At 44.6% G+C, this 26,812-nt stretch overlaps 1 protein-coding gene across 5 annotated transcripts in view; it reads right to left on the reverse strand.

Moving 5' to 3' along the window:
• The window catches only part of sema6bb (sema domain, transmembrane domain (TM), and cytoplasmic domain, (semaphorin) 6Bb), a 133,158-nt gene that overhangs the window by 34,353 nt on the left and 71,993 nt on the right, over positions 1-26,812 (reverse strand). For 4 of the 5 annotated variants that reach the window (XR_008831687.1, XR_008831686.1, XM_056414296.1 and 1 more), the window contains exons 6-14: positions 17,167-17,265; positions 15,655-15,745; positions 14,829-14,948; positions 14,247-14,335; positions 13,018-13,235; positions 6,368-6,499; positions 5,611-5,760; positions 4,132-4,311; positions 1,176-1,316 (exon numbers count right to left, since the gene is read on the reverse strand). Coding sequence is in view for 3 of the 5 variants with exons in the window: in XM_056414296.1 (XP_056270271.1) it covers positions 1,176-1,316; positions 4,132-4,311; positions 5,611-5,760; positions 6,368-6,499; positions 13,018-13,235; positions 14,247-14,335; positions 14,829-14,948; positions 15,655-15,745; positions 17,167-17,265 (1,220 nt within the window). In the remaining 2 variants the exon portion in view is untranslated. The remainder of the gene's footprint in view (positions 1-1,175; positions 1,317-4,131; positions 4,312-5,610; positions 5,761-6,367; positions 6,500-13,017; positions 13,236-14,246; positions 14,336-14,828; positions 14,949-15,654; positions 15,746-17,166; positions 17,266-26,812) is intronic. The other variant, XM_056414297.1, reaches the window with a different exon arrangement.

A 26,812-nucleotide genomic window follows, 5' to 3' on the forward strand; every position in this document is an offset into this window, starting at 1 on the left:
GCGTGACTAAGAAATCTTGAACATACAAAACATGAACTCTCAGTCTCTCATCTAAACGCATAAACTCACTCGCTAAACGGACCTCGGGAGGAACGTGAGCGTCTCTTAATGCGCTCTGGATTACACGCCAGTGCGCCTCACGTGGTTCAGTGAACGCACCGCACGCCTGATGTGCTGGCGTGTGCGTCGACCCAGTCAATGTGCCAGCGAGGGAGAGAGAGAGAGTCTGTATCCCGGTGCTTGTGTGTTTGTATGCAGGGGAAACTTTATTACTTTGGATGTTTGCATTTTTATGTTCAATTATGTCGGATTAGTGGACCCGGGGTATCGCTGCACTTTTGTTTTTTCCTTCTCCCGTTAAACACATTCACACTGGCGAACTGCCTGAAGAACAAAAACATCACTGTAGCTTCTGATAAGATTATAACTGTATGATGTAACTACCATCTCTCTTAACAACTATATAAAGTAGCTGCTATGTTAAAATAATATCTCGTTAATAATTAACACATTAACTGATTATGCTTCATACTGTACGCTAACTGACGATGATATTATTCAACTGTGATAGTGAGGAGTTAACTGTAATGTCCCACAGGGGAACATTTATCATGCTCCAGTCTGTTGCTTCACATCAAAACATCATCAGAAAAACCACATGAAAACCTTTTAAAAACATTTGACGGCTTAAAAAACAACCGGTAAGAATTAAAGAGCAAAGGAGCATCGTTATAAGTACACAAGATTGTGCTATTCTCATCAGCTTCATTATAGTTTATTATTGTCGTTTATTTACCATGCAATGCTTTACGCTTTTGACAGTAACTACTTTTATTGTTATCTATTAAAATGATGGTGCATTTGAGATCAGGTAATAACAGCGTTCTATTTAATCGTAAAGTATTGCACGAACAGCCTTTATTAGATTCTCGTCCAATTTACTGACATTTATTGCATTTTGACTCAGGACAGTATTATAAGGCAGTTAACACATTATCACTTTGCTCAAGGGCACAGTGACAGTCGGTATTACCTACATAGCAGCAACCCCTGGAGCTGGCAGAGGTTCAATGTCACGCTCAAGGACACTTGTCGCTCTGGAACGCTCACCTAAATTCATATTTTGCTGCCTTTTTATCCTCCTCCTCCACGTACGGCGCTCGGCGCAGACTTACTTCATGCATCGGGAGTAGAGCTGGCATCGTGCCACCGGTACTCTGACCACGCAGGAGGGGAACGCGAGAAGCAGGGTGTGGCTCACCCGATCCAGAGTCAGAGACAACAGCTGCCTGGCCTGCAGAGAGTCTTCGGCACACCTGTAACACACGCGCACAACAAAGCATACGAGGCGGCGCATTAAACCTCTCACCTCACCGAGCATCTCGGCAGGGGACGGAAATATAACATACGCGGTTCTTTAAATAAAGAATCCAAGTGAAAGAGATGAGATGGAGCCAGATGTTACAATTGTCGATCGAAATGTGCACCGTGCTGATTGTAAATGTTCGAGAGGTCCGCCGGCCATCAAAAACACAGCAGCCAGCAGCTGAATCACTTCTAATTGCTACTTAGATCTACGATAGCCGGCACCGACCCGCCTTGGAGGTGCGGCGGATTTATACCTCTTCATGCACATGTGCAGTCGTGCATCGGTTGCATCGGGATGGTTTATGGTAATGACGTCGCGGCGGACCCACAGTCATTAGGAAGAATCTATCATTCTGCTTTAAGGCCGAGCTGTGAGTCATTCTTCACAGCCGATATCACGAAACGCAGGGAAAAGGAGGGGGAGTGCAAAACAAAACAATATACAACTGACGCGGGGAGGAGAAACACAGGCGGGAGAGTCATGAGAAGGAAACACGAGGAACAGAACCGATGTCAGATGGGGGTGAAATCAGGAGAAGATGCAGGCTTTGTTCGTGGCGGAGCTCTCTTGTTTCCAGGTTCATTATGGCAACCGGCCAATCACAGAGCAGTGATTTCTCTCTGTGCTGACTTCCTTATCGATGACTCTGTCAGTGGCCCTGCTCCTGCATTCCCTGGGGTTTATTTCAGGGCACGAGGCATCTCTTTGTCTGTGTGGGCAAGGTGAAGTTTGGCCCGGCCTAGAGCATAAAAGGGAAATAAAAGAACTGATGTGGCTGTGCTCGGTCCCCTGATTAGCCGGACTGCCGCTGACCTCCTGCTGGGCTTACCATGCACACCAAATTATCCCTCGCACACGGGGCTCCAGTCCACACCCCGGCTCATTCATCACACAGTCCCTTCATTTTCACCTCCCATCACTGTCCCTCATCTGGTCGAGACTGGACAAATAAGCTGAGACACAAATTGGTGAGCATATTTTGGGGGGGTAGGGGGCTGGTAAAGGAAGGAAGTTAAGTATTAAATAAGAACAGTACGAGTAGATCTGGCTCTACTGGAGGGAGGAAGTTTCCAGCCAGTTGGTTCGAGAAATAATCCCCCTTTTCACCCTTATTGCGGAAGAAAAGGTATATATATTTATATATATCAGGGCGCACAATTATCTTGACAGGGAGCTAGTGTTTAGAAACATGTTTCTATTCGTTTTTAAATGTCTCTAATTAGCCCCGGTGAAAGATAATCACCAGCCAAATCTTCCTGCGTCTGTGTGACACACACCCACCCTGCAGCCATCCACCGTGTGGAGCGCCGCATCCCGAGAGAGAACAACAGCTGAAATGAAGATTGAAAAGGCATTGTACCCGGTGGTCATTACGTAGTGGTGGGCATCCAATGAAACCCGAAAAGCCGAAAATGCTAATCAGGAGAGGACAAAGAACCCACTCCAATCTTTTGTCAAGATCCAGATATTGAATATGATTTGGCTTCAAGATGAATATAAGAGGTCATTTTGGTCAAGATGAAGGATAATGTGATTTTTATCATTTCATTACTTTCTGATGATTTTTTTGGGCTCTAATGTCATTCTACAGTATTTCTCCACCTCATTACAACATTTACAGATTTGCCGATAATGAATATTATCCTTTAATCGTATTCCTTTCTGTTTGCCCCATTTGTATTCTTTGCGTCGGGTTGTATCCTCTCATTTTCTCCACAATTATGCGTATTCCTCGAAGAAGAGGTGAGGCTTTCTGCATAATTCAGGACACGTCATGCTTTCAGGACATGGCATGCCTTATTCTTTTCTTCCTTGCCACTCTTTTTCTTGGTGTACCAGCTCCCCTCGCTGTGTATACATCAACCTTAGATGTCAGTTAACCCTTTCCTCGCCTCCCGTGCTGTACACAGCGTGGGTATACAGTACATCAAGCTCTCTAACGGCACACGTTTGTGCCAAAAAGAAACAGTTTGGAATTTTGAAAAAAAGAAGAAGATTGTTTTGACTTGAAGATTAACACCACTCTCATGTCCACACAACAACTATGTGTGCTACCTTCAGCAGTCACTTAGCTTAGCTCAGCATAAATACTGGCAACAAGCGAGAACAGCAAGCGTGGCTTGAAAAAAGTGGTAAAACAATCAATAAATCAGCACCTCTTAAGCTCACTAATTAACACGTTATGTAACAACCTCACAGTGACGTGTTTACACTTTTTTTAGGAGTTAAAAAAAAGTAGATAATGTGTTAATTTGTGAGCTTTAGAGGTTCAGCGAGCTGTTTTACCTCGTTTCCAGTGCAAAGCTAAGCTAACCAGCTGCAGCTTCATATTTAACCAACAGATATGAGAGTGAGATCAATTATTATGACTCGTATTAATTACTTTTAATGATTTTTATTACTTACTTTTAATAGTATGTTTTACTTTTACTTTTAATGTGCTGTTCTGTAGCTTTGCATTGTGTGTATTGTGTTTTCTTCTCACCTCATAGCGCTGACTGTTGCACTACGAGTCGTCTTATCCTGCACCGTTTGTCATTGTTTTATGTTGGTTATGGTCTGTCAAGGGACTACGGATGCAAATGAGCTAAAGCTACATTTATATGGTGACATTTATGTTTTAACTGTACATGGTCCCTTTTAAATAAAGATAATACAAAATGAAAGAATATTATCATCTAGCTCTTGGCAAGCAAGCTAATACACATATTTCCAAACATGTTTGAACTGTTAACTTTGAACAGTTTGGTTTAACGTCTTACTTTTCAGGGTTGAATCCCTCCAGTTCCTCCAGGAAGATGTTGTTGTTGGTGACGGTGTTGTCCTGGTTCGGCATGATGAGGAACTTGAGGATGGTCCCTCTGCTCGACCCGAGGAACAGGATGGTCTGGTTTCTATAAGGACCGGCTTCTGTATCCACCACAATCTTATTCAGCTGGTACCTGGAGAGAACAATGCATTAATGCCACAGAGCTGTGAGACTCATTTGGGACTTTTCCCCCCCCCCATACAATATCCATACGATATAAAAAGCGTGTAGTCAAGCCGCTCTCAGGGGCAAATTTATGATTTAAGTGCAACAAGTGATTGGTTTAGGTGTGAAATACTCTTGTGCCATTTTCTCTTGAGTCACTGCAAAATTAAATTAATTCCCTAGAGATGAAACTGCTCACCACATTTGCATAATAAACTAATTACGGCAAACCTTGAGTCATTAATAACATCAGTCAAGTCGATGTGCCGGTCTTGGAACAATAGCAGAGTGTTGCAGTACTACACACAGTCCTGTGTGCGTGAGACAATAGACGACAATAGAAGCCACGCTGTGTCGGCTGTTTAATATTCCACATACAGCCAGCCCCCATAATCCCCTGCCGATTGGTCGGCAGGGAGACTACATTTGGTAAATGGAGAGAAAGAGAGAGGAATGCATGCATTTATGTGAGAATGGATGTGCTACAGCTGCCTGCTGAGGCTTCAACACCAGCTAGAGTTCAAAGCCCAAACTGTAAAACATCCTACTGGGGTTTAGTGGGATTATTTGCTCACTAAATTTATGTAAATTTATTTAAAGGTGTCCTCAACAAAATAAATTCTTAGTCAACGAACAGTCTTTTGGTTTTGGCGACTAATTAAATAGTTGAATAAAACGCTTCTCCGTGATGATTAATGCAAACGTCCCCCTTTAAATCACATGTTTACCGGAGATGTGATCAGAAGTTTCAACAAAATGTGTCGTCAGTCGACAACGACCGACACAACCGATTATTCATCTAATTGACCGAGATGGGGCAGCCCTCCTAATTAAGTTGAGTCAAATAAAAAAATATTGTTTTCATTTTCAGAACGAATAAAATGTCTTCAAATCAGGAATTAACTTGATGTACTCTCATCAAATTAAAACACATTTAGCAGACTTCCCAGCATGCATTGCTCGATAGTTAAAAACCTATCAGAAACCCTTCATTCTTTGCACAGAAATGATGTTTCTATACTCGTAATTTGTTTAGCTAATTATGTGGTGATATAAACATAATTGCTGCCAGTTCAAGTTCAAGTCACTTTTGACTTTTTCAATATCTACCAAGACCGCAATCTTTACTCAACATTAACAAACCTAATGATAAGTATGAACAAACCTGAATTACACTTGAGAAAATCCTTTTGCAACGTGTCATATATTCAACGTTCACTGTCTCCGAGTAACATATCACAAGGAGACAGGGCGCCTTCAGGCTCACCTGGCCATGGTTCTGACAATCCAGGGTCTTGTTCCGAGTGACGGCACGGCCTCGTCCATCAGAGGATGGGTCTTGACGAAGTTGAGCATCTCATCGGGGAACGAGTTTGAGGAATTAAACCTGGAACCTTGAACAGCACAGCCGCCGGGTCTGAGGACAAGTTTCAGGACACGTTGAGCAGACTGTACAGCGGCATCCTTTTTTTAAGACTACTTCAGGCCTCAGTAAAGATATAGATGTATAATTAAGTCGTCTAGACTGTCTGAGTGTCTCACATTGAGACGCGGAGCACTCTTTTACAACGAGAGACTGATTTGATGTTGTTGACAGAAGCTCGCGCTTGAAGTATTTGTCAGTGATGGAATATTTGCATGAGATATGCCTTCAGATTAGCGGCGAGATCAGTTGTATCCTTGGTACCGATGTCCCATCTCCATGCAATATCCAGAAGTATGTACAGGCTGTACTACCATTTGCATAATCGTCCTGCATTCTACATTACACGTGCCTTTAATCGACTCGTTTCACCTTGTAATTAATTGTTCTGTAAAAATGCCCTTGAGTAGCATCTTCACGAGTGGTGGAACGGTAAGTATTGCTGTTTTTTCTCCTTTTTCACATGAAATCAAACCTGAAACCGTCAAAACACACCTCTCGAGAACAGTTCATGAGCAAATTAAAGACGTGCTGTTCATAATACGGTGCTCTGATAACGGGCCTGAATAACGGTGCATTCATTGATAACAGCCATCCGCACCTCGGCTTCGGGATGACGTCATCTGGAACAGGCGTCCAAATGGACTCGGGTGATTTCTGCTCCTTGAACCTCCCCTCAAACACTCCAGCCAGCTCCTCCATGTCGAAGGCACACACCGCCGAGCCGGGGATGCTGCAGAGACGGAGAGGTGAGAGAGAGAGGTGAGACGGAGAGGTGAGAGAGAGAGGTGAGACAGAGAGGTGAGAGAGAGAGGTGAGACAGAGAGGTGAGACGGAGACCGTCAATTGATAAAACACTTTGAACTGGCACAATAAGACTGTCCTAAGTCAAGTGGGTTTTTACTTTACGACAGAAGTGCATAAAGAATAAGTGTCAGAACGAGAAAATATGAGGTAGATAATACCTAGAGGGAAAAATTGACCGTGAAATGGGAAAAAGGGAAGAAGTTAAAATGTAGAAAGGGACAGGCTTCCAGCGGAGATGCCGAAATTGGATTTGGGTTGTTCATATATTTGACATTCAAAACTTGAACACAAAGGAAATTGTTACGGAGATGAAGAGAAAGACTGGCTAAGATGTGGACGTCTCCGCGGGGCGAAGAATAGATAGGCAGCGGATGCAAATGCTCGATTTTGACTGGAATTCCTGGAATATGAAACGACATAGGAAATGAGTCACTGAATATTTTGTCCGTGTGTGTGAGAGTATGTGTGTGTGTGTGTGTGTGTGTGTCAGAGAGCTATGGACACTTCCTGGAACAGATGTTCTGTTCCCCGTTGCTGAGTTCACGAGGAGTTAAACAGCCTCCGAGGTGCACCGGGCTCCTTACTGGGATGTGTTGTAAGAACCGCACACACACACACACACACACACACACACGCTAAAGACACTATCTCTTCTCTGTGTGTTACATGTTATGCTTTGGCTGGAGAAAGCACTACAGAGACAGAGAAATAAAGACAGCAGTGTCAGGATGAGATCAGGAATGAGTTCTGGAGCACATCCCATGCTTCATGCGCCGAGACTCAACTCTGAGTGTGTCCCTCCTCACTGACTCATGGTGTGCGTGGTGTGAGAGCTTGTGACTAAGTCTTAATACCTTCGCGGCACACACGCATTGGACAAACCTGAGAGGCTGAGTCACCTGCAGACCCGCTGCTACGAAACAAACCCACACAAACCCATCTGGCCCTCGCCTTCTTATTGTCTTTCTTTCTCAAGAAAAATATATACGCTCAAGCGGTGATTCGAGGGTCTGAGCGGTGTTTCCGTTGAGTGCCTCTTTTGAAGTCCACAAAAGTGGTTTGTTTGGCGAGGCAGCGCCCGGAGGCTGCATGTCGGTTGCAGCGGGGAGCCGATGTGGCATTTGATCAGGTCACGCCGCGTCCCCTGGTACTTATCATTCAGAGGCAGCAGGGATGTGACTCAACCCACTCTTGTCTCTCCTGCTTTTCCTTTTTCATTTCTCTCCGTCACCGCCTTGGAGACTTGAGACAACTCTCCTTTGTTTGCTTTCAAATCTTTCCCGTCCCCCCCTCTCTCTCTCCCTCTCTCTCTCTGGTCCATCGGCATTTGTTCGTCCTCGACTCGTTCTCCTTGACTCAGGGTTGAGTGACAGGCCGTCCAGGCAAGATGCAGAGCATGTCCATTTTGAGAGGACTGCTGCGGAGTCCAAAGTACTTCCTCACTGTTTAACAAGCTCCCTCTGACAGCTGGGAACAACACAGCCGGTCCTCACGGACACATGATGATGATGATGAAGATGAAGATGATGACTCGTAGGGGCAGACGAGGAAGAGCAGAAGAATGTGGAAGAGTCGGGGGAAGTTTTAATCTCAATCCTCTAATTAGGGGTTTAACTCTGGTAAATTGTAGATGCTCTACATTGTGTACACTCAATAAAAAGTAAAAACCTTGTGATGTATGGTATCACTGACCACAGGGAGGCTATCATGTGTCCGAATGTCCACATGTTTATAGATTCAAAGGATAGAAATCCAACACACACAAAATCTGTGTATATGTTGTTTTATTTTTTTTAATTGCTTTTGTATTTGTTTACTAAATTGATTAACTTGACTTTATTCCAACTATACTAAATATGGATACAGAAGGGTTACGGATCAACTTTGTATCCTTTTTTTCTCCAGCAAAATCATAAAAGATGTTAGCCGCCGCAATGGAATAAACTAATCACCAAACAATTTAGTCCCATCAACCAATCAGCCGTTGGCATTTTAAAGGAACATTTTGGAATTTACGCCTCTTTGTTTTATTGCCAAGGTTGAGATGAGAATATTGATGCTATTCCCAGAAATATAAGCTAATTGTATTTAACTTAGCCTAGTAACAGAAAGAACAAAGCCAGCTTAGACACAAATACGTCCTAATGTGCCCACCAGCACCTTTATGACACACTAAATAACTGAACATTGTATTCTTGTACCAAAGCATGAAGTAGAGAAACAACAAGTTGCAGCGTTACAAGGATTATGATGTGCCAGACTATTTGTTGGCAGGGAGTGTTATTACTAAGCAACTAGTAGTTCCCCAATGTCAAACTCCTTCTCTAAAATAAACCTCTTGAAGCATCAGAGATTCTGTATATATGACACATATTTATAGACTCTTCACCACGATCAAGACTACACCGCAAAGTTTCAAACTAAAACCGTACGATACTTTGTTCTTCATACCTCTTGAATTTATACCCTTTATCTTGAATTTTAATATTATTCAGGCATTCATTTTCTTCATGTTCTTCTACCAGAAACCTTTCACCTTTTCCTTTTTTCTTCATTTCGGGGTATTCCAGCAACCTCATTTCCCCTTATTTTTCTTAGCCTTTCCGCATGAGGTCCCTGAGGGAATTCTCCTCACGATCTATCCTCACCATCCAGGCTCTGGAACAACTCTGTGTTTTCATAGTGACATGGCTCAGGGGGGGGAGGGACTAGCTTGCATATCTGTGCATCCTCCTTCGTGTTGAACTTCTCCCGTCACATGGGGGATTCTTTACAGCCCAGACCACTCAGGATGCCCTACATTTACTTTACTGTGCATTGGATGTTTTCTTTGCACTCCTGCATGCTCCATTATGGCTAATGAGCCTCGTCAGTGTGCTCCAGCTGCAACGGACGTTCTCAGCTGCCACAACAACAGCGAAGAATTAATGAGAAGTGTTTGTTTCTCGGTAGCAGTCCGGTGCAGCGCGACGTGAGCCTTCCATTTGACATCGCGCCGCTTCTCCTCCCGACATGTACTCACGTCTTGGAGCCGCTAAATAAAGCAGAGAGCACTTTTTTTCCCCTTCTTCTTTTCTCTTCTTTTTTTATATTTAATTTAATTTGTCATTAGTATTGTATTGTGTATGCATATATGTTGTATATATACATATATATTTTATATTTTACTTTGTATACTTCTTGTATACATCTTTATCTTTCATCCCTGTTTTTTATATTTTATTATTTTTTATTCTTGTGTGTTTAGTTTATTGGTGCTGCTACTGTTACGACAAATTTCCCCTTGGGGATTAATAAAGTACATATCTATCTATCTATCTTCTTCCCAATGGTCTCGCATTTTTCATCTTCCCTCTTTCCAGTTTGCCGTCGCTCCGTACGCCTCCGCGACCTCCCCGAGCATCAGGAGTCTGAGAGCAGGAGGTGCTCGGGAGGAAATCCGAGCTTCTTCTTTCATCCCTCGTGGAGAGGAAGGGCTTCAGAAGGTGGCACAAAGGAACCAACGACTGGGGGCGATTTTAGAATCTGGAAGTAGAGACGGGAGGATACCACAAAAGCAACTTGATAACATTTGAGGAGCTGGTATGTGGCAGTAAAACGATCCCTGGGGTGTGTGGGCACCGGGGGGAGATGAGTCACTATAGATTCCAGGACGCAGTTAAACCTTGATTTCATTCAGTTATTCCCATACTACAGTTCTCTATATGCCGCCCAGGGCCAAATGACAGGAGAGAAAAGCTATTCCTCCACTCCCAGGTCCTGCTTCATGCTGTTTTCACTGCGAGCCGCCAGCCAGAGCAATTTGTCTGGCGAGCACTAAGCCAGTGTGCCGCAGTGGGCCACACGGGGCCAGTGGGAGTCTCACAGCTCACCTCACACATTCTCTCAGTCGCTTTGTGTTCATTTTCCTCCATCGCGCGTCTCCTTATCCATCCATCTTAACCTCTCTCTCTCCGTCTCTGTCTCTTCTGGCCGGCAGTTGTTTAAAATCGGACCCGGTGGCAGTTTACCCCGAGCAGGGGTGTGTGTTTTCAGCTGGTCCTCCTCGGTGGCATGCCGCAAATGACGTTATCTGGGAACCATTGTACGCTTGTTTTTGCAAGTGTGTGTGTGTGTGTGTGCGAAGCATCCATCTGTCTCCGCGGGGCAGTGGCTCCGTCTCGCAGTCCCTCCAAAGTCGCAGATAAGACGCAGCTGATGAAACAGTTTTAGATCTCGGGGTGCACGTGTTGTCCATTATTGACTTGGCCTTGAGTTCCACATCCATCCCCCCCCCCCCCCTTAATTCTCCTCTCTGTATTCTCTCCTTTCGCATTTATCTCTTTTTTTCTCCTTCTTCTTCTTCCCCTCCCTCTCCCTCTCCTGTGAAAGCTGCTGCTTTGAGACACCGTCTTGCAACTGGTACAGCACTTTATTCTTAAAATGGAGAGGGTATTATACTGGGACCACTGACAGATGATTACTATGCTGCTGGCTGCGTTTAAGTGAGACACCGTATTGATTCCAGACCAGAGTCAAATAGCAGGCAAGTATTTCTATATGTTTTCTTCGACGTCTGGCACTCACACACACAAGAAGCTATCGCGGACACGCAGAGAGCGTCCGGTGAAAGAAGTGTGCAGAGAATGTTTACGTCCCCACAACCACAGTCCAGTGTTCCTCTGAATAAGTAACTTAATGTTAGGATCAGGTTGATCTCGCTCGCGTTATAAAAAACAAAAGCAGCTTTTTAAGAGAGCACAAGAAGTAGATGACTCTAAGTGTATCTGAAAAGAGACAGAAGAATCAAAGAAACTGTTTTGGTTATTTGAAAATGGAAGACGCAACACTCACTTCAGAATATTAGCGCTTGTCTAATCTCGTGCATCAAAAGAAAAGAGGTAAATAGTTTTGTTCCCTCTGTTGTTGTTTGTGCTTTCTCTGGCTGCACACGGTCTTCTGTAACCCCCCCTCCATTTACCACGCAGCATCCCTCCTTTCCTCTCCTCTCACCTTTTTTCAATCGAGTCTCGTCTCTCAACAAATCATCCTTGTGTCCTCGGTGAAAGCTCTGCACGTGTCTTAAATTACTCCGGACCCCAGAACCGTGACCTTTGTACCTCGGCGCAGCTTCTTTCATTTCTCTGGAGCTTTGCCCGGCGAGGAGGAGGCCTTGCACTTTCCGACTTCAGAGAGGAAGGAACAAACTATGGTGGTCCACTATGGATTCCCACGGTGAGCTGTGTGAGTGCCGCTTCACGCTGGGCGTCCATCTCAGTCTCCACGGAAGGTATGTCAGGAAGTGTTTTTTACGTCGGTGTATTTCTTTAAAAAACAGCCTCGCTGTGATTGAATCCCCTTTTCTCTTTCCCGAGAGGATTTGGATTGAAATCCCTCCACTTCAACCCTCACAGTCACACACGTATGCGCACACATACACACACACACATACATACACATACATACACATACACACACATACACATAAATAAGGCTTATTTGAAGTCAGACAGGTTGATTATTGATCTGGAGTAGTGATTGCAAACCATGGTCTGCTTTTGCTCTGGGGTGTAAAGATTGTGGAGTGGTCATAAATAGTCATGTCTGAGGGGGGAGCAATTTTAAAAAGAGAAATTACAATATGAATACAGAAATGTATCCTGATAATAAAGGAACAGTTCAAATCTGTCCTCTTAACTGTTTATTAATCTAGATTGTTTTGGTATGAGTAAAATAGTTTTGGAGATATTAGATGGAGGGATTATATGGCACTTGATGCAAAAAAAGAACAGAAAAAATATTTTTAAAACTTGACAGTAATGTGTCTTCAAGAAAAATCATAGTTACTCCAGATAATCCACAGAGCTTTTTGTAAGCAGTGTCAAGTAAGAACCATTGTTAAAAGGATACAGTTGAAATAGCTCAAAGTAATGAATGGAATGTTGCAATATTTAGCTAAAATTAATGGATAAGCAGTTAAAATATGGTTAAAAAAGTTGTCTATAATACAAATGGAGGTGATGCTACACTGTGTTCACCTGGGGAGAAACCTGCATAAATACCCTGAGGCAACTTTCCTGACTGCTGAAAAGGTGCAATGTTAACATACGGTAAGAAATGAATAAAATATGGTGCACTGGAAAAAATAAAATAGTTGGCCAAAAGTAAAAAAACATAAAAAATTCAAGTAGTTTGCTAAAAAAAAATGAATACATGATTAAAAATAGTTGGCTTCCAGTGGAAATAGCTAAAGTCCTGGACACATGTTCAAATAGTTAGCTACAAGTAATGGGTGCACACACAAAGATGTCAGTCTTCAAGCTTCTGGAGAAACACTGACAGAAAAGTGTGGAACCACTGATTCTGATCTTGAGTGCATGTTTTTCAGAGCGTGAGAAAGGCAGACGTGTGTGTGCTCCTCAGCTCGCTCACTAGTCTATTTGTGTGTGTGTGTGTGTCTCGTACCTGTTTGCCGGTGTGGAGAACACCCCCAGGATGATGTCCCTGCCGTGCATACTGATGATGGAGCTGGTGGAGTGGAGCAGGTTAAAGTAGAAGTGGGAATCGCCGGGCACCGAGCAGTTCAGCCGCGTTTTCAGGAACGACGTCCACTGCTTCTCCAGGACGCGCTGGGATCCTCCCAGGTCGCGCTTGCACACGCGCGACACGCGCGACACCATCACCTGCGAGGGGTCGGGCACCGAGAAGCAGAAGTGGGCGTGAGAAACGGCAGAATGCTTTTGTAACGTGAGAATCAAAGATCACACGTATAACGATTTAACAATGATTAGCTGGGGAGCGATCTTTGGGTTTCGTCTTTAAAAGGTCAACGTTGGAAGATTAGCTCCCCTCAGGCGTCAGCTAGTGGGGATCCAGTTAATACAATGAAATAAAATAAACGTGGTCTCTGGAGAGTCATTTGCATACTATTCGCAACACGGAAACCCTGTTTAGACAGATCGTTGTTTTATGGAGGTACATCTAATCTCAATTATTCATAAAAAATGGCAACGCGTCTTAAAATTGCCTCTTTGAACGCCTCATCCAGGCGACGGCGATGCTGCTAAAGGAACCATTTACTCTGCGCTCAGTAAACACGTCAAAGGCGGAGACCTTGAGCAAGCACTTCTCCCCAAATGTGAATTGCTAATTCATTAGAGAAGATCCTGATGCTGATATCTTTACAAAAAGATGTATCCCCAGCTCTGATAAGGAAAGAAATGTATATATTTTTAATACTTGATATTTTATTTAGGTATTTTTACAGAAATACAACCTTCAAAAGTAAGAATGCATCATAATAATGCAACATAAAAATAAATAAAAATGACGTAAAAATGAACCATCTGGCCCAGAAGGACCATAAGGAAACACCCAAATAAAAATGTTAAAGCAGGAAAATATTTTTTTAAAGGGCTTTTCTCAGGTTAATATAGACATGAACTGTTTACTCTTGTTTTGTTGGATTAGAGATGCAGAGAAACAAATACAAGGATGAAAGGTCAGCGGGGCTGTGGGAAAATGGTTTGTATTGACATTAAAATAATAGCAGCAGAGAGATATTAAAGCGGCATCGGGGCGTTGCATTTTACCCACGTGTTCTCTACAGCCCATTGAAACGATGCTGTGAATGTAATTATACAGCGAGTTCAGAGGGAAAGGACGACATGTGTCCACCAGAAAGACTTCTATACCTTCTCCAGGTAGTTGAACTCCATGGCTATCTCTCTGAAGAAGAAGTAGACGTGAGGTCCCCACTCCACGGCGTTGACGAAATACGGCTCTACGTCGAGAGAGGGAGAGAAAGAAGAAGAAGAAGAGGAGGAGGAGGAGAAGGTTTTATGAAATATGAATGGAACGTGAGAAAATTGCATCACTCCCACGACACAGAGGGAACATGAGGGCAGTGAGGAAGAGGCACAGGGCCACGCTTAATCTCATTACACGGCGAAAGGGGATTTCACACCAAACAATAAGCGCATTATGACTCCCTGATGTTTCCGAGAACTCGGGTTTCACGCTTTTGCTTTTCGACCCCCCCCATTACACCCGGGACCGGCTACAACCCGTGTGTCTGATGTCCCGTCTTCTTTTACCGCCCCCATTGTCACGGTTGGGCTTTAAACCGCGACGATGGGGGATTTTCTGTCCGTTCTTGGCCAGCGACCCGGAAAACATGGAGTTGCCACCGCGCTGCCGACTCGGCCGTCTGCTCCCGACACGACGCGTCGATCCTGGGACGCCGCTAAGCGATGAGGACGCGCGTCGGTAGGTACCTCTGAACCACTTGGAGTCGTGCTTGACGGTGCGCAGAGCGGGACTGTCCCCAAGGCTACGGTAGATCACCGCATCGATGGCCAGGAAGTCTGTCACGGTGGCTGTGAACAGATTTCCCTCTGACACACACACACACACACACACACACACAGAAACACCAGTTAATAGGACGGCCTGCCAAAGCAGCATAACCACAAACAATAAAGCTGGTCGAATGTTTTTATGAAAGTCCTCCGGCATCATCAACATAACATGACCGCTGACCAGTCAACAGTATTATTGCAGCCACATAATTGCAACTGTGCAGCCCTCCCTCCCACGGCAGAAAAAAAACCCGCATTTTAATTTGAGCTAATATCAGATAATTGCGCGATGGCTGGACAGTAATGGCTCCCTACAGCTTCAGCCACAAAGCTCCGCTGATCCTATTACAGTGGAGCGTTTAAATATGATGAAGTAAACAATGAATACAAATACAAAATAATAAATCGCCCTTTTGTTGAGTACGTAGTGCATTCCGTGACATAGTGAAACAGGTGCAGGGGAGGAACACTGCAACAATTAAAATCTAAGTAAGATGAAATATCTCAAATTAAGGCAATCTATGCTTGTTTTTTGACTGACAAGATATTTCTTTTTACAAGGCAGGGTTAGGGTTAGAGCATTTCACTTGTTTTAAGAAATCTTGGCAAGTCAAATTTTCCTGTTCTGTTGGCAGATAATTTGGCTTATTTCAAGTAATATTCTCTCATTTTATTCTTTTTTTTTGAGGCATAATTTTTGCAGTGTTAAGTGAAGCCTAAAAGCTAAAAAATTGCGTCTTACCTGCAAACCGAGCGACATTTGCGTGTTTGGGGTCATAAGGGCATCTCGCCATACCGCTGACCGTGTCACCGACCATCTCCAGAGTGTCTCCCTGTTACAGCACACACACACACACACACACACACACAGATATATGCGCATCAATCAGCAAACTCCAAACAATACGAATGCATCTCCAGCTGCATTATGAAAACGAGCCACAAAGAGAATGGCAATTAGGGAGTGTTACCATAAGTGCAAACTAATGACTCACTGGTGCCAATTAGGGAAAGCAGCAGCAACAACAAGATTCACATTCTCATGCATAAATAAAACACACACACACACACGTAGACACAAACAGACACACACAAAACCATACGTAAATACACTGTGAAATCTCACTTATGCCCCTCTCTCTCTCTATAACACACACACACACACACTTTACAAACACCTAAAAGGTAGCCAAATGCAAACGATTTCAACAGCACAGTCTAATTCTCATCCGCGGCTGAAAAGGTGTCATTTCATTAAAAAACAGTCTATAAATAAAACAGTAGCGAGCGTCACTAACTAGTCCCCGGAGGAACAGACAGCCTATCACGGAGAGACAGGTGTGTTTTGCACTGTTGTAGAGTGTCATTAGCGGCTGACAGAGAATGGGCCAGACAAGCCTCAGTGTCCCTCGTTTGAAATGTGAACGACTGAAAATAACACTTATCTGGAGAAGCCTTTGATAGAGGAAGGATTTTTTTTGTATCCCCTTTTCATCATCTCTCTCTCTCTCTCTCTCTCTCTCTTCCTCCAACTCGACTGTCGTCGTCGCTCATTTTGATATTCCCTCGGGGACGAAGTGAAATCAGCCGAATCGATGATTAATATTCATGTGCAGTTTTTTGGGGGGGGGAAGTCGTTACTGTGATGGAGCGAGACGGCGGAGAAGCCGTCCGGGAAGCGGCGAGCGTTCAAGGCTGCACGGCTCGTGAAGAAGTCAGGTGAGCTTGAACGGATGCACACCTTCAGATTATGACCAATATGTTTTTCGGAGTGGAGGAAACACTCAGAGGACTAATTGTTTGAGCCTCTGACTCGGCGTGTGTGTGTGTGTGTGGGGGGGCTGCTTTGCTTTATATACCACCAGCGAAATAAATTGAACCAGGCAAAGAAGTCCCGTCTTCCCACCCTCCTCTTCCTCCTCTAACCTCTTTGTGTTCTTCTTGATTATCCGTCTCAGGCTCTCAACGGTAACAAGCTCGGCGGACCGCAAAGCTAAACCTGCGAGAAACAACAATTGTCGTACCGCAGGGAAACGAGGCACCGGCGCCGCCAGACAACACGGATGAATACGTCCCGGGGAGGAAGTCAACAACGCCTCGGTTGCTGAACAAACAGCTCAAATCAAGCTGTATATTTTCACCTGAACGGGCGTACTGATTGCGTTTTGGGGAGGCGAGGCCTCGGCGTCGGGAGAATAAATCAGGCGTTCATCAGTGATGTCAAAAAGGAGACGTTATCTCACGGGTAACTTACGGTGTAGTTGGCACAGAGCGGGTTGAAGGCGTTGGTCCCGCACACAAACAGGCCTCCCTGTCTGCTGAGCAGCACCTTCATGAAATTACGGCATTCATCCTGCAGGAGAAGAGAGAGATAAAGAGAGAGAGAGCGGGAGCTTAATATGCGGGAGGGGTAAAAAGTGAAAAGAATAAAAAGCAAAATAATGGAGTGAATAGAGGAAAAAAGGTGTATTTTTCACAGAGTGATTATCTGAACTGCTCTGTGAAATGAAGCTTCTCGGTTTCTTGACGTGTGGAATCATCACACCATTAACGCTGTCAATCACGGCGATGCAGCGTGAACGCAGCCTGCGGAGACGTCAACTGTCTCTCCCCTCCTCACGCACACACACGCGGGACGCGGCACATACGCCGCTGATTGACGGACGGTAATCCAAACCCGCCTCGGGTTTATTTTTCTAATTTTCGTATTTAAAGGCTGATTTCTCCACCGTGAGGCGTCCAACGGAGCCCGCTTGATGACTTCATACGCCAAAGGTTTTATTCTTTGAAATGAGAAAGTCGAATAAGCAACGCGCGACTTGAGAGGCCGGGAAAATGATCCGTGTTGGTGGAGGGAAACGGAGAAAAATGACTTTCAAGTTAAACTGCTGCCTCGACAAAAGTGTCGCCCGTGTGTTTATGGGAGAAATTATGAAACACATGGAACCTCTGATGAACTCTTAAGATCACATAATACAGGAAATACAGACACGTTTAAACTTCAATGCTAGTTTTTTTACACACACTCAATAGCAACATGTGTATGCCCGTCGATCTGATTGAGATATAGATGCAAAGTAAGAACAATTATTAGAAATAAAAGAGAAAAAAGAGAAGAAAGTTGTGAGCAGTGAAATTAAAAAGCATTTTATTTCTCACAGGCTGTAAGAGGGAAATCTAATCAGCATTTGATAAGAAGAAGAACACATTTATGGAAAAGTTGGACAAACATAAACAAAAATACAGTATTTTTATCATCTTGAGACCACTTCCATTTATTTCAGGACTATTTGTGAGGTCCTGATCCACAGGTGGTGAAGCCCCGTCTCGAGGGCTTCACCACCAACATGTAATATGATGATGATGATGATGATGAACAAAGAATCAACAGTGAATGGTGAATCACCATGACCTTTGACTTTAAAAAGCCAAAAGTACCGACAGCAGTTTGTGTGTGTGTGTGTGTGTGTGTGTGTGTGTGTGTGTGTGTGTGTGTGTGTCTGTGTGTGTGGCGTGAGTGACGATGTGCAGTACAGTACTCTAGATCACTGGTGGACAGCAGCCATCAACCCCCTCCCCAAACTACAAGTGTCCCAGTCTGGATGGCACCAGCTCTGCCATACACACACACACACACACACACACACACACAGAGACACACACACACACACACACCAGATGGGGTCTACTTCAAGACCACCACTCGCACTGATCTCATTGGAAAGAGAAAAAAGGGCTGGAGCAGAAGTGGTGGTCGTGGTGATGGCGGTTTATGAAAAAACATTGTGTACATATGTGTGTACTTGTGTGTTTGGAAGAGATCAGAGGGGAAGCAGCGATATGAGAGACGGGTGAGTGTTATTCCAGATGCTCTACCCTCCTCCCCCTCCTCCCCCTCCACCTTCCCACTTCACTCCCTGCTGGGTTCTCATTTTTCATAAACAGGAAAGGAGGACGTGTTTTCGCGTGAGTTTAAAAGTGTGTGTGTGTGTGTGTGTGTGTGTCGGGACGTGTCAAGTGTGAGGTGTACATTTCTAATGGCGCAGCACCGGTTGACAAATTGCGAAGCGAAGCAGACAACATGTATGTGTGTGTGTGTGTGTGTGTTTGTCACCCCCTCACATACAGCATGTGTGCGTGTGCGTGTGTGTGTCTGTATGTTCGTGTCGAATCACCGCGCAGCATTTGCATGCTGTTGCATTCTGTCAGCTTGGTCAGAGCTGTAATCACAGCGCCAGATGAAGCACTCTTAATAACAAGCCGGTCCAACTGCCTCTCAGAGAGTAAAAACACGTCCAGGAGCCAAACCGCTGCTCCAATCTGCTCATTTGGCCGCGCTGGTACACAGAAAATGAAACGTTTCATGACGGGATCAAAACATTTCAACTGTGGAGTAATCCCCCTGCTGCATACATGCTATTCGTTAACCCGTATTATTTTATTCCAGGGAGAAATTCGCCATCTTGGAGGTACGGATCTTGTTATATTCAAAGCCAGATTCAGTCGGCAGGATTAGCGTTTTTACGATGATTCGAAAAACCAATTACAAAGGATCAAGCACTGGATCCCAGAATTAAACAATTATTTTTTAATTCAAAATGTTGTAAGTCCTGGTTCCTTCTTCTCCTCTCTGCCTCCTCCCCCTCTCTCTTTCTGTTCCCTCGCTGGCTCGATCCAGACAAAACGCCACCTGTGCCGACTGGCAAGCCTTCCCCAGACCCCGATGACTGCAGCCCTCCTCCTCCTCCTCCTCTTCCTCTCCCTCCCCATCCTGCACTCCTTTTTACCGACACTGGCAGAGGCGCTCTAAAAGATTAATCTGCAGCACAGATGAATTACACAGCGCGGCCCCGCGTGCGCTCGTGTGGACGTAGTTGTGGATGGAGGCGAGAGGCGACCAATCGGGGGAGGCGGCTCGCGTGTGCAGGCGCACAAGTCTGCTTTTAACCCACCTGTTACCTTTAGGGTCAATTTGACCCCATTCAATGTTTAACGTCGGTGTTCCTTGGGGTCAATTTGACCCCAGGCTGTTTTTCACTGTGTCAAACATATAAGAAATATCAACTTTTTTATATATTTAAAGGGCTATTTAGGTAGTCAAGAAACAAACATAAAGTACCTCACACTTAAACTTGGGAAACAATATTAATTCTAATAATTTTCTGGAGGTTTTAATTGCTGGGGTCAAATTGACCCCGAGGGTAAAATATGTCAGTAAATGTAAAGGTAACAGGAGGGTTAAATAAACTTGACGCTGTTTTTTTTAATCAGGCAGAGGTTTGCCGGTTGTATTCTGCAGATGTTGACCGATTGCATGCATCGCCTCTCGGGTTCAGACGTCTTCGACGGACGCACAGAAATATAAATGTGAGCGATCACACACACACACACACACACACGCACAGGCAGTCGGAGGACGGGCAACAGGTTCTCCGTTGCTACAACACGTCAGCTCAAAACAACCTGCAGCAGTCAGACACCATTAAAACTGAGGAGGCTCCACATTCTGCATCTGCTTTTCATCCGTCGTCCGCAACTTCACCTTCAGGCTGAGAAGACAAACGAGGCTTTTTCATTCGACCTCACCCTGGGTTCACTGCTCCCCCTAACGATGCGGATTTATCCAAAAAGCTTAAACCAACACGGGGGTTTTCACCCCCCGGCTACAATCAGCATTCCTGTGTTTGTTCTCACCACAATACAAAACAGGTGCACACTTCTTCTGCTCATTTCCCCCATTTCAGGAGCAACCCCACCAGCGTGTGCCGCACTCTCATAAAATATTTGAAATGTATCACGGTGAGCTGTTTTTGTAAAGACGGTATAATAGGAGCGATCTAAAGCGGGATATCGGGGGGCTCGTATTTAGAAAGCTGCGCTTCGAAATCCCCGCCGTTTCCATTACATGCCTGGCTGGTCCACTGATGTTAGCGACCGGGGAGAAAAGAGCATTGCTCTGCCGAGAGCCGCCATCAAGCTAGAACACACACACACACACACACACACACACACACACACACGCAGGCGATACACACTCACTCACAAAGGTTTGGCGAGCCCTCGACTTCACTCATTAACGACGAGCTCGTCATTCCCAGAAAGTTCCCTGATGCACAATTTTGACTGAAAACAAAGTGACTTGCCATGACAGGAAGTGAGAGAGTTGTGTGTGTGTGTGTGTGTGTGGGCGGGGGGATAAATTAACAGCGGTACCAAATTAGCAGCAATGTGCTGTTCTGAGTGCTGCGGTCTTACTCAGCGTGATTAAAGCTAATCCCCATCCCTCAGCGACCCTCCTCCCTCTAACCGCTTGATGGTAATTCCTGCTGAACACGCCACAGGCCACAAACAAACATTAGACACCAGAGGGAGGGAGATAAATATATGAGATATGAGGATGAAGTGAAGAGAAGGAGTGGGTGAGGGAAGGAGGAAACAAGAGGAAACCAGAGTGTGCCCAGGCCAGTCAGCCATGTGGCGGTGGAGCCGGGGCCTGCAGATCATGGAGGTCGGCCGAGCTCCGCTCCCCGGTGGAAACACACACACACACACACACACACACACACTTGACCACAGCACTTAACCCGAGTCACTCGTGCACAGCGCCCTGTTTGACAACCTGCTGAGAAGAAAAAAAGGTGGCTAATTGTCACAGTGTGATTAATACGCGTCACGTTGAATGTTTGCTTGTGGGGAATGTGTGGAGGAAAGAAGGCTCAGCTGAATTCAGTCAAATCCAAATATACAGCCATGTTTTAAGGATTATACGGATGCACCAATTTAACTTCCCCCCCCCCCCCCCCCCCCGATACCGATACCTGGGCTTTGGGTTTCGCCTTGTTCCGAGTACCGATCCAATACCAGCGTTTTATTGGGCTTGACTCAAGCAATGCTTTCCTTACATTTAAAAACAAAATGTAACACATACACACCTTCATATAAAATAACTGCACTGTCATTTACATAAACGACAGTACATATTGTAGATAGCACATATTGAATCAAATTGCATGGCATGTCATTTAACCCTCCTTTTACCTTTAGGGTCAATTTGACCCCATTCAATGTTTAATGTCGGTGTTCTTTGGGGTCAATTTGACCCCAGGCTGTTTTTCACCTCGTCAAACATATAAGAAATATCAACTTTTTTATATATTTAAAGAGCTATTTAGGTAGTCAACAAACAAACATAAAGTACCTCACACTTAAACTTGGGAAACAATATGAATTCTAATAATTTTCTGGAGGTTTTAATTGCTGGGGTCAAATTGACCCCAAGGGTAAAATATGTTAGTAAATGTGAAGGTAACAGGAGGGTTAAAGAAATGTTACAATTATACACCGTAGACACAGCTGCAACTCAGGGTTAAGTGTCTTGCTCAAGGACACGTCGGCTAGGGCGGGGATTGAACCGCCAACCCCCTGATTGAAAGACGGACCTGATCACTGACCCACGGTCGCCCCCAAAATAGATCCACCCCTTCGTCATCCGGACCGATTCAGTTATTTGAGTCGGTATCGACGTTGAATTTTAACATCCCAGGGGTGGGGAAGCTGAGATCAAAAAGACTTAAACGTGCATTATTTATCGAAAAATCTGCACAGATAATTAATAACAGACGTTGCACTGTGTCTCGAAGAAAGATACTTCACACATATGAAGCAAAAAACATGGAAGCAAAGTGACTCCACATGTGGTTTTTTTTCAAACTGATTAATCTGGGAGCCAAATAGGCCGTGAAACTGAATCTTCGAACCATCAAAGCCAGAAAAGGCAACCCCGAGCTCCTCGGAGAGCACGATCAACGCCGTATTGATCAAACAATCTCGCTAAGTGCTGTTTATAACGACACCCGACCGCTCTTTAAAAGTGCTCTATATGGAATTGCCTTTTGTTTGCGTGCGCGCTGCCACGCTGCCACGGCCTGATGGGTTGGCACGGCGCCACCTCTGGGGAACGTCTCGCCCTCTTCCTCTGGCATTCTTTTGCTTTCCAGAGAAGAGAAAGGGCGACAGAGTGCGGAGGCAATGGCAGACGCCGACGGCGTGAAAAGGGCACGGCGAGATAAAGAGACGGCGGAAACGCCGAAGGACAAAGGGAAAATACGGGGCGAGAATATTCAGAGTCGAGTGACAGCGTCGCGCCCGACTGTTGCGTTCATCAACAATCGCTCGGTCAACGCGGGAGGAGAGAGAAAAAAGGCGTAAAAAAAAGAATTAGGATATTGAATTTTCAGCCTAATTAGAGAGAATACTATGTCCTTTGTGATCAACCAAGCAGAAACATTTAATTACAAAACCAATTACGAGGTGGTGAATGCATCACATCTGACACAAGCGTCCCCCGAGCAGAACAGCGCGTTTTCAGGAGGAGGAGGAGGAGAAGAAGTGGGGAAAGGGAGGGGACGGAGGGCGAGAAGATGACTGCTCGACAGATGCGATTCCCTCTTTTTAATCGTGTTCATGTATGGTGTAGGAGAGAGAGAGAGCGAGAGAGAGAGAGAGAGCACATTTTAAACAACACTTCATCATGTATATGCATGAGCATATATGAGGGTTGGGGATTGTGCCGCCATGTTGAGCGTATTCATGCATTCGAGTAAGAAAAATATCTTTCTTTGGTTAATTATTCAGTTTGTTTGACCTCCAACATGATTTACACAACAGCAACAGGTCACCTGTAGCAACCGAATGCATTTTAATAAAGAAGCCCAGTAAACACAGCAGCAGCTACTGTGCTATTGATATCATGATATCAAATTCACATCATTTGGTTATTGCAATATCAAAATATATCTTCACTGGTGTTTGGTTGAAATTGTTTTTTTGAGGCTGGTGCTAAACAATTGTAAACTAATTTTTGAGCTTCTAAAACTAAACATTTGAAAAGCACTTAAAAGCACATTAGTTTATTTCTCTTTTGTTATGGCCAATCGAGCAGCTCATAACACAACAAAACAACATATGATGCAATTTTGTTGTTGAAAAAATACGTGGGATGTATAGTTAATTATCTTAATTTCCGAAGGGTTATTGTTCAATGAAAAAACAGTGAAATATTCCACATGTTTGGTCATCACGTTCACATGACACATTATTTTGAAAAGCCCTGAAGGCTCGGGTTGGTGATCTTAAGAAACCAGCAAGAGTAGACTACATTAAAAAAAAACGATCCAACCGAATTGCCAATCTTTTAGGGAGAGTCGCCAAGCCGGCGCCATTGCTTGTTCCTTCAGGCCTCCCTCTGAAGCCACTCCCCCAAACGTGATCAGTGGAAATGTAAACAAGGAACAATGAGGCCAAATGAAATGATTGGACCGGATTATCAAAGTCCTGCGACAGCCACAGATGTCGGATCTGTTTCTGTTTTGTTTCATTTCTTGATTGCTGGAGGAATTTCAACAAATATAAACAAATAAAAATGTTCTCAGAAGACACCCAACCCCAGCTTTAGAGTATTCATATCGACGTGCTTGTTTTAACATCAGAATATTTGAGTTTTGCAGTTTCCAGTACCAATTAAAATATGATTAAATATTAAATTTCCACCACAATATCTATCACATATAGTGATCCTACATGCTCATGCACGTGGGTGACTCCTTTCACTTCCCTGTCGACGCCTCCACACTCTCCCACTGACTGACAGGTGGCTGTGATGTGGCCATGACAACTAACAATACACCGGCAACACGCCGGAGAGAAGACGGATATGAATGTTTTATGAGAAAAGGAAATGCATTAAACACGACGCTTCTCGGTGAGAAAAAAAAATGAATGTAAAGTTTGCCGGCACCAAACCTCCGACGGGTTTCTCTTGCCTCCTTCGGGAGGCTGTAGTTTGTTGTTGTACGGGATCCCATTCAATCGCCGATGTCTATAGCTCTAATTGCTCTTTCAGTCACATATTAATTATAGTGACTCGAAGAGCATCGCGTCGGCTTTCACAAACCCATATCCGTGGAGTGCGCGCGTCAGTGCGTGACTGTGTGTGTGTGTGTGTGTGTGTGTGTGTACACTCATTCATATGCGCCTGAGCCTCAGAGAGCTCAGTGAGAAGACCTGGCAGTGTTCTTATCGTCCTCACTTTGCCGTGTGACTCACAGCCGTTCGCAGGCAGCACACTCATTAGGGGCCAGAAGACCTTTCATCTCTCAGGCAGCCCCACAGCTCTCCTTCGGGGGCCGGCCAGCAAGGACTCACACACACACACACACACACACTCCCCTTCTCCTCTCCTTTATCTACCCCTCTTTTCTCTCTCTCCTCCTCCCCTCTCCTCCGAGCTTTTTGTTTCTGTCCCTCTATTCTCCATTGTGTGTGTGTCTGGCACTGTCTCACACAGATTTAATGTGAGGTGTTCTCTCACTGTGTTAAATAAGTCTTTTTTTCTGTGTGTGTGTTTCTCTGCCTGGAGGCGACAGAGCCCTTGTTTCCCCCGCCAACCGTCACCACCACACACACATCCACCGAATACGGGCTGTTTACGCGTGGCAGCTCGGCGATGTGTGTGTGTTGGAGATGTAAGAGGTATTCAGGCGTGGGCTGCTGGTGGCTTCTGGGACGTTTCACCCCATCACTTTTCTTCGCCGCCTCAGCTTCCCAACGCCCACCTGGATTTTTCTGAGAGCATCGTACGCATTCCTAACTCGTGATGGTGGAACGAGGGATGGAGATGTAAGAGAGGCTCTATTCTTCTGGTTGATGTTGTGTGTGTGTGTGTGTGTGTGTGTGTGTGTGTGTGTGTGTTGGATGAGCAGGGACAATGAGTCGATAAGCGGTCAGAGCCATCCTCATCTGGAGGCGGAGCCAGCAGGCATGACAGCCAGATATCTGGCACTCTCCAGAGCTCCAGGCAGAAAGAGAAGACGTGCGTAAGAACGAGCGCTCCGACATGCTTTCACCATATTTTCACAGACCAAATGTCATGCAATTCTTTTGCATATTATCTTTGCATATGATCTCATATTGCTTTGAGGTTCTTGTTTTTTTCTTTTCTTTTTCAATCAGAAGGAGGTGAACAATTCAAGCTATTCTGAGGAACAACTCAGAAGATGCCTCCGGTAAAAGAAAATGCAAATGAGATGCAGGAGAAACTTAAAATCAATAAATTAAGAGTTTTTTGCACTATAGATGGTAATTTAACCCTCATCCTGCCGACATGTCTAACATACGATGAATACTGACTGGTGTCCCTGCGGCCCCCAGAATAAACTTTAAGAAACACCCATCGTTGCAAAATGGAAACTTTTCTTAAAACATGAATTCTGTTATTAATACCAGCTGAAAACTTTACTTATTTTGTGTCCCTTCCTCCCTGGTAGGGTGTAATACTTTAAACTTGGTACCATGGCAAACATGAAATTAAAAGACATCTATTAAAACTGCATGTGCTGAGTTGGGTCTATTAACTGTGGCCCCCCAAGGACCCCGATATATTGTTTATTAGGAACAAATTGATATTTAAAGTCTGGACACTGGCTTCCTGTCAGTCAATAATGTACTTTATGTTTATAAAGCACCGGATGGTTCGGGCCAACGTACTGATGTTCTGCTCTGTGATGAACCGTCTCTCAGGAGGTCTGGGGCAGGTCTGCTTTCTGTCCCCAGAGACAAAACCAAACATGGAGACGCGACTAATTCACTTTTTATGTATCGGGAACAAACTCCCAGAACAATGGAGGTCGACTGCAACTCTCGCTTCTTTAAAAAATAAACAAAGCTGGAGGCTTTTCTGTTTGCTGCTGCTTTTTATTGAATCATTTCTGACACGGCACTGTAACTTTTCATCTCATATTTTAACCTGTCTTAATCTATTTCGGCTTGTTTTCCTTTTCTGTGCTACTGGATTTATGTATTTATTTTAATGACCGTTTTTTTATTGTTTCATAATGCGTTTC

This window comes from Pseudoliparis swirei, chromosome 5, assembly GCF_029220125.1.
Source record: "Pseudoliparis swirei isolate HS2019 ecotype Mariana Trench chromosome 5, NWPU_hadal_v1, whole genome shotgun sequence".
In the NCBI taxonomy this organism is placed as follows: domain Eukaryota; kingdom Metazoa; phylum Chordata; class Actinopteri; order Perciformes; family Liparidae; genus Pseudoliparis; species Pseudoliparis swirei.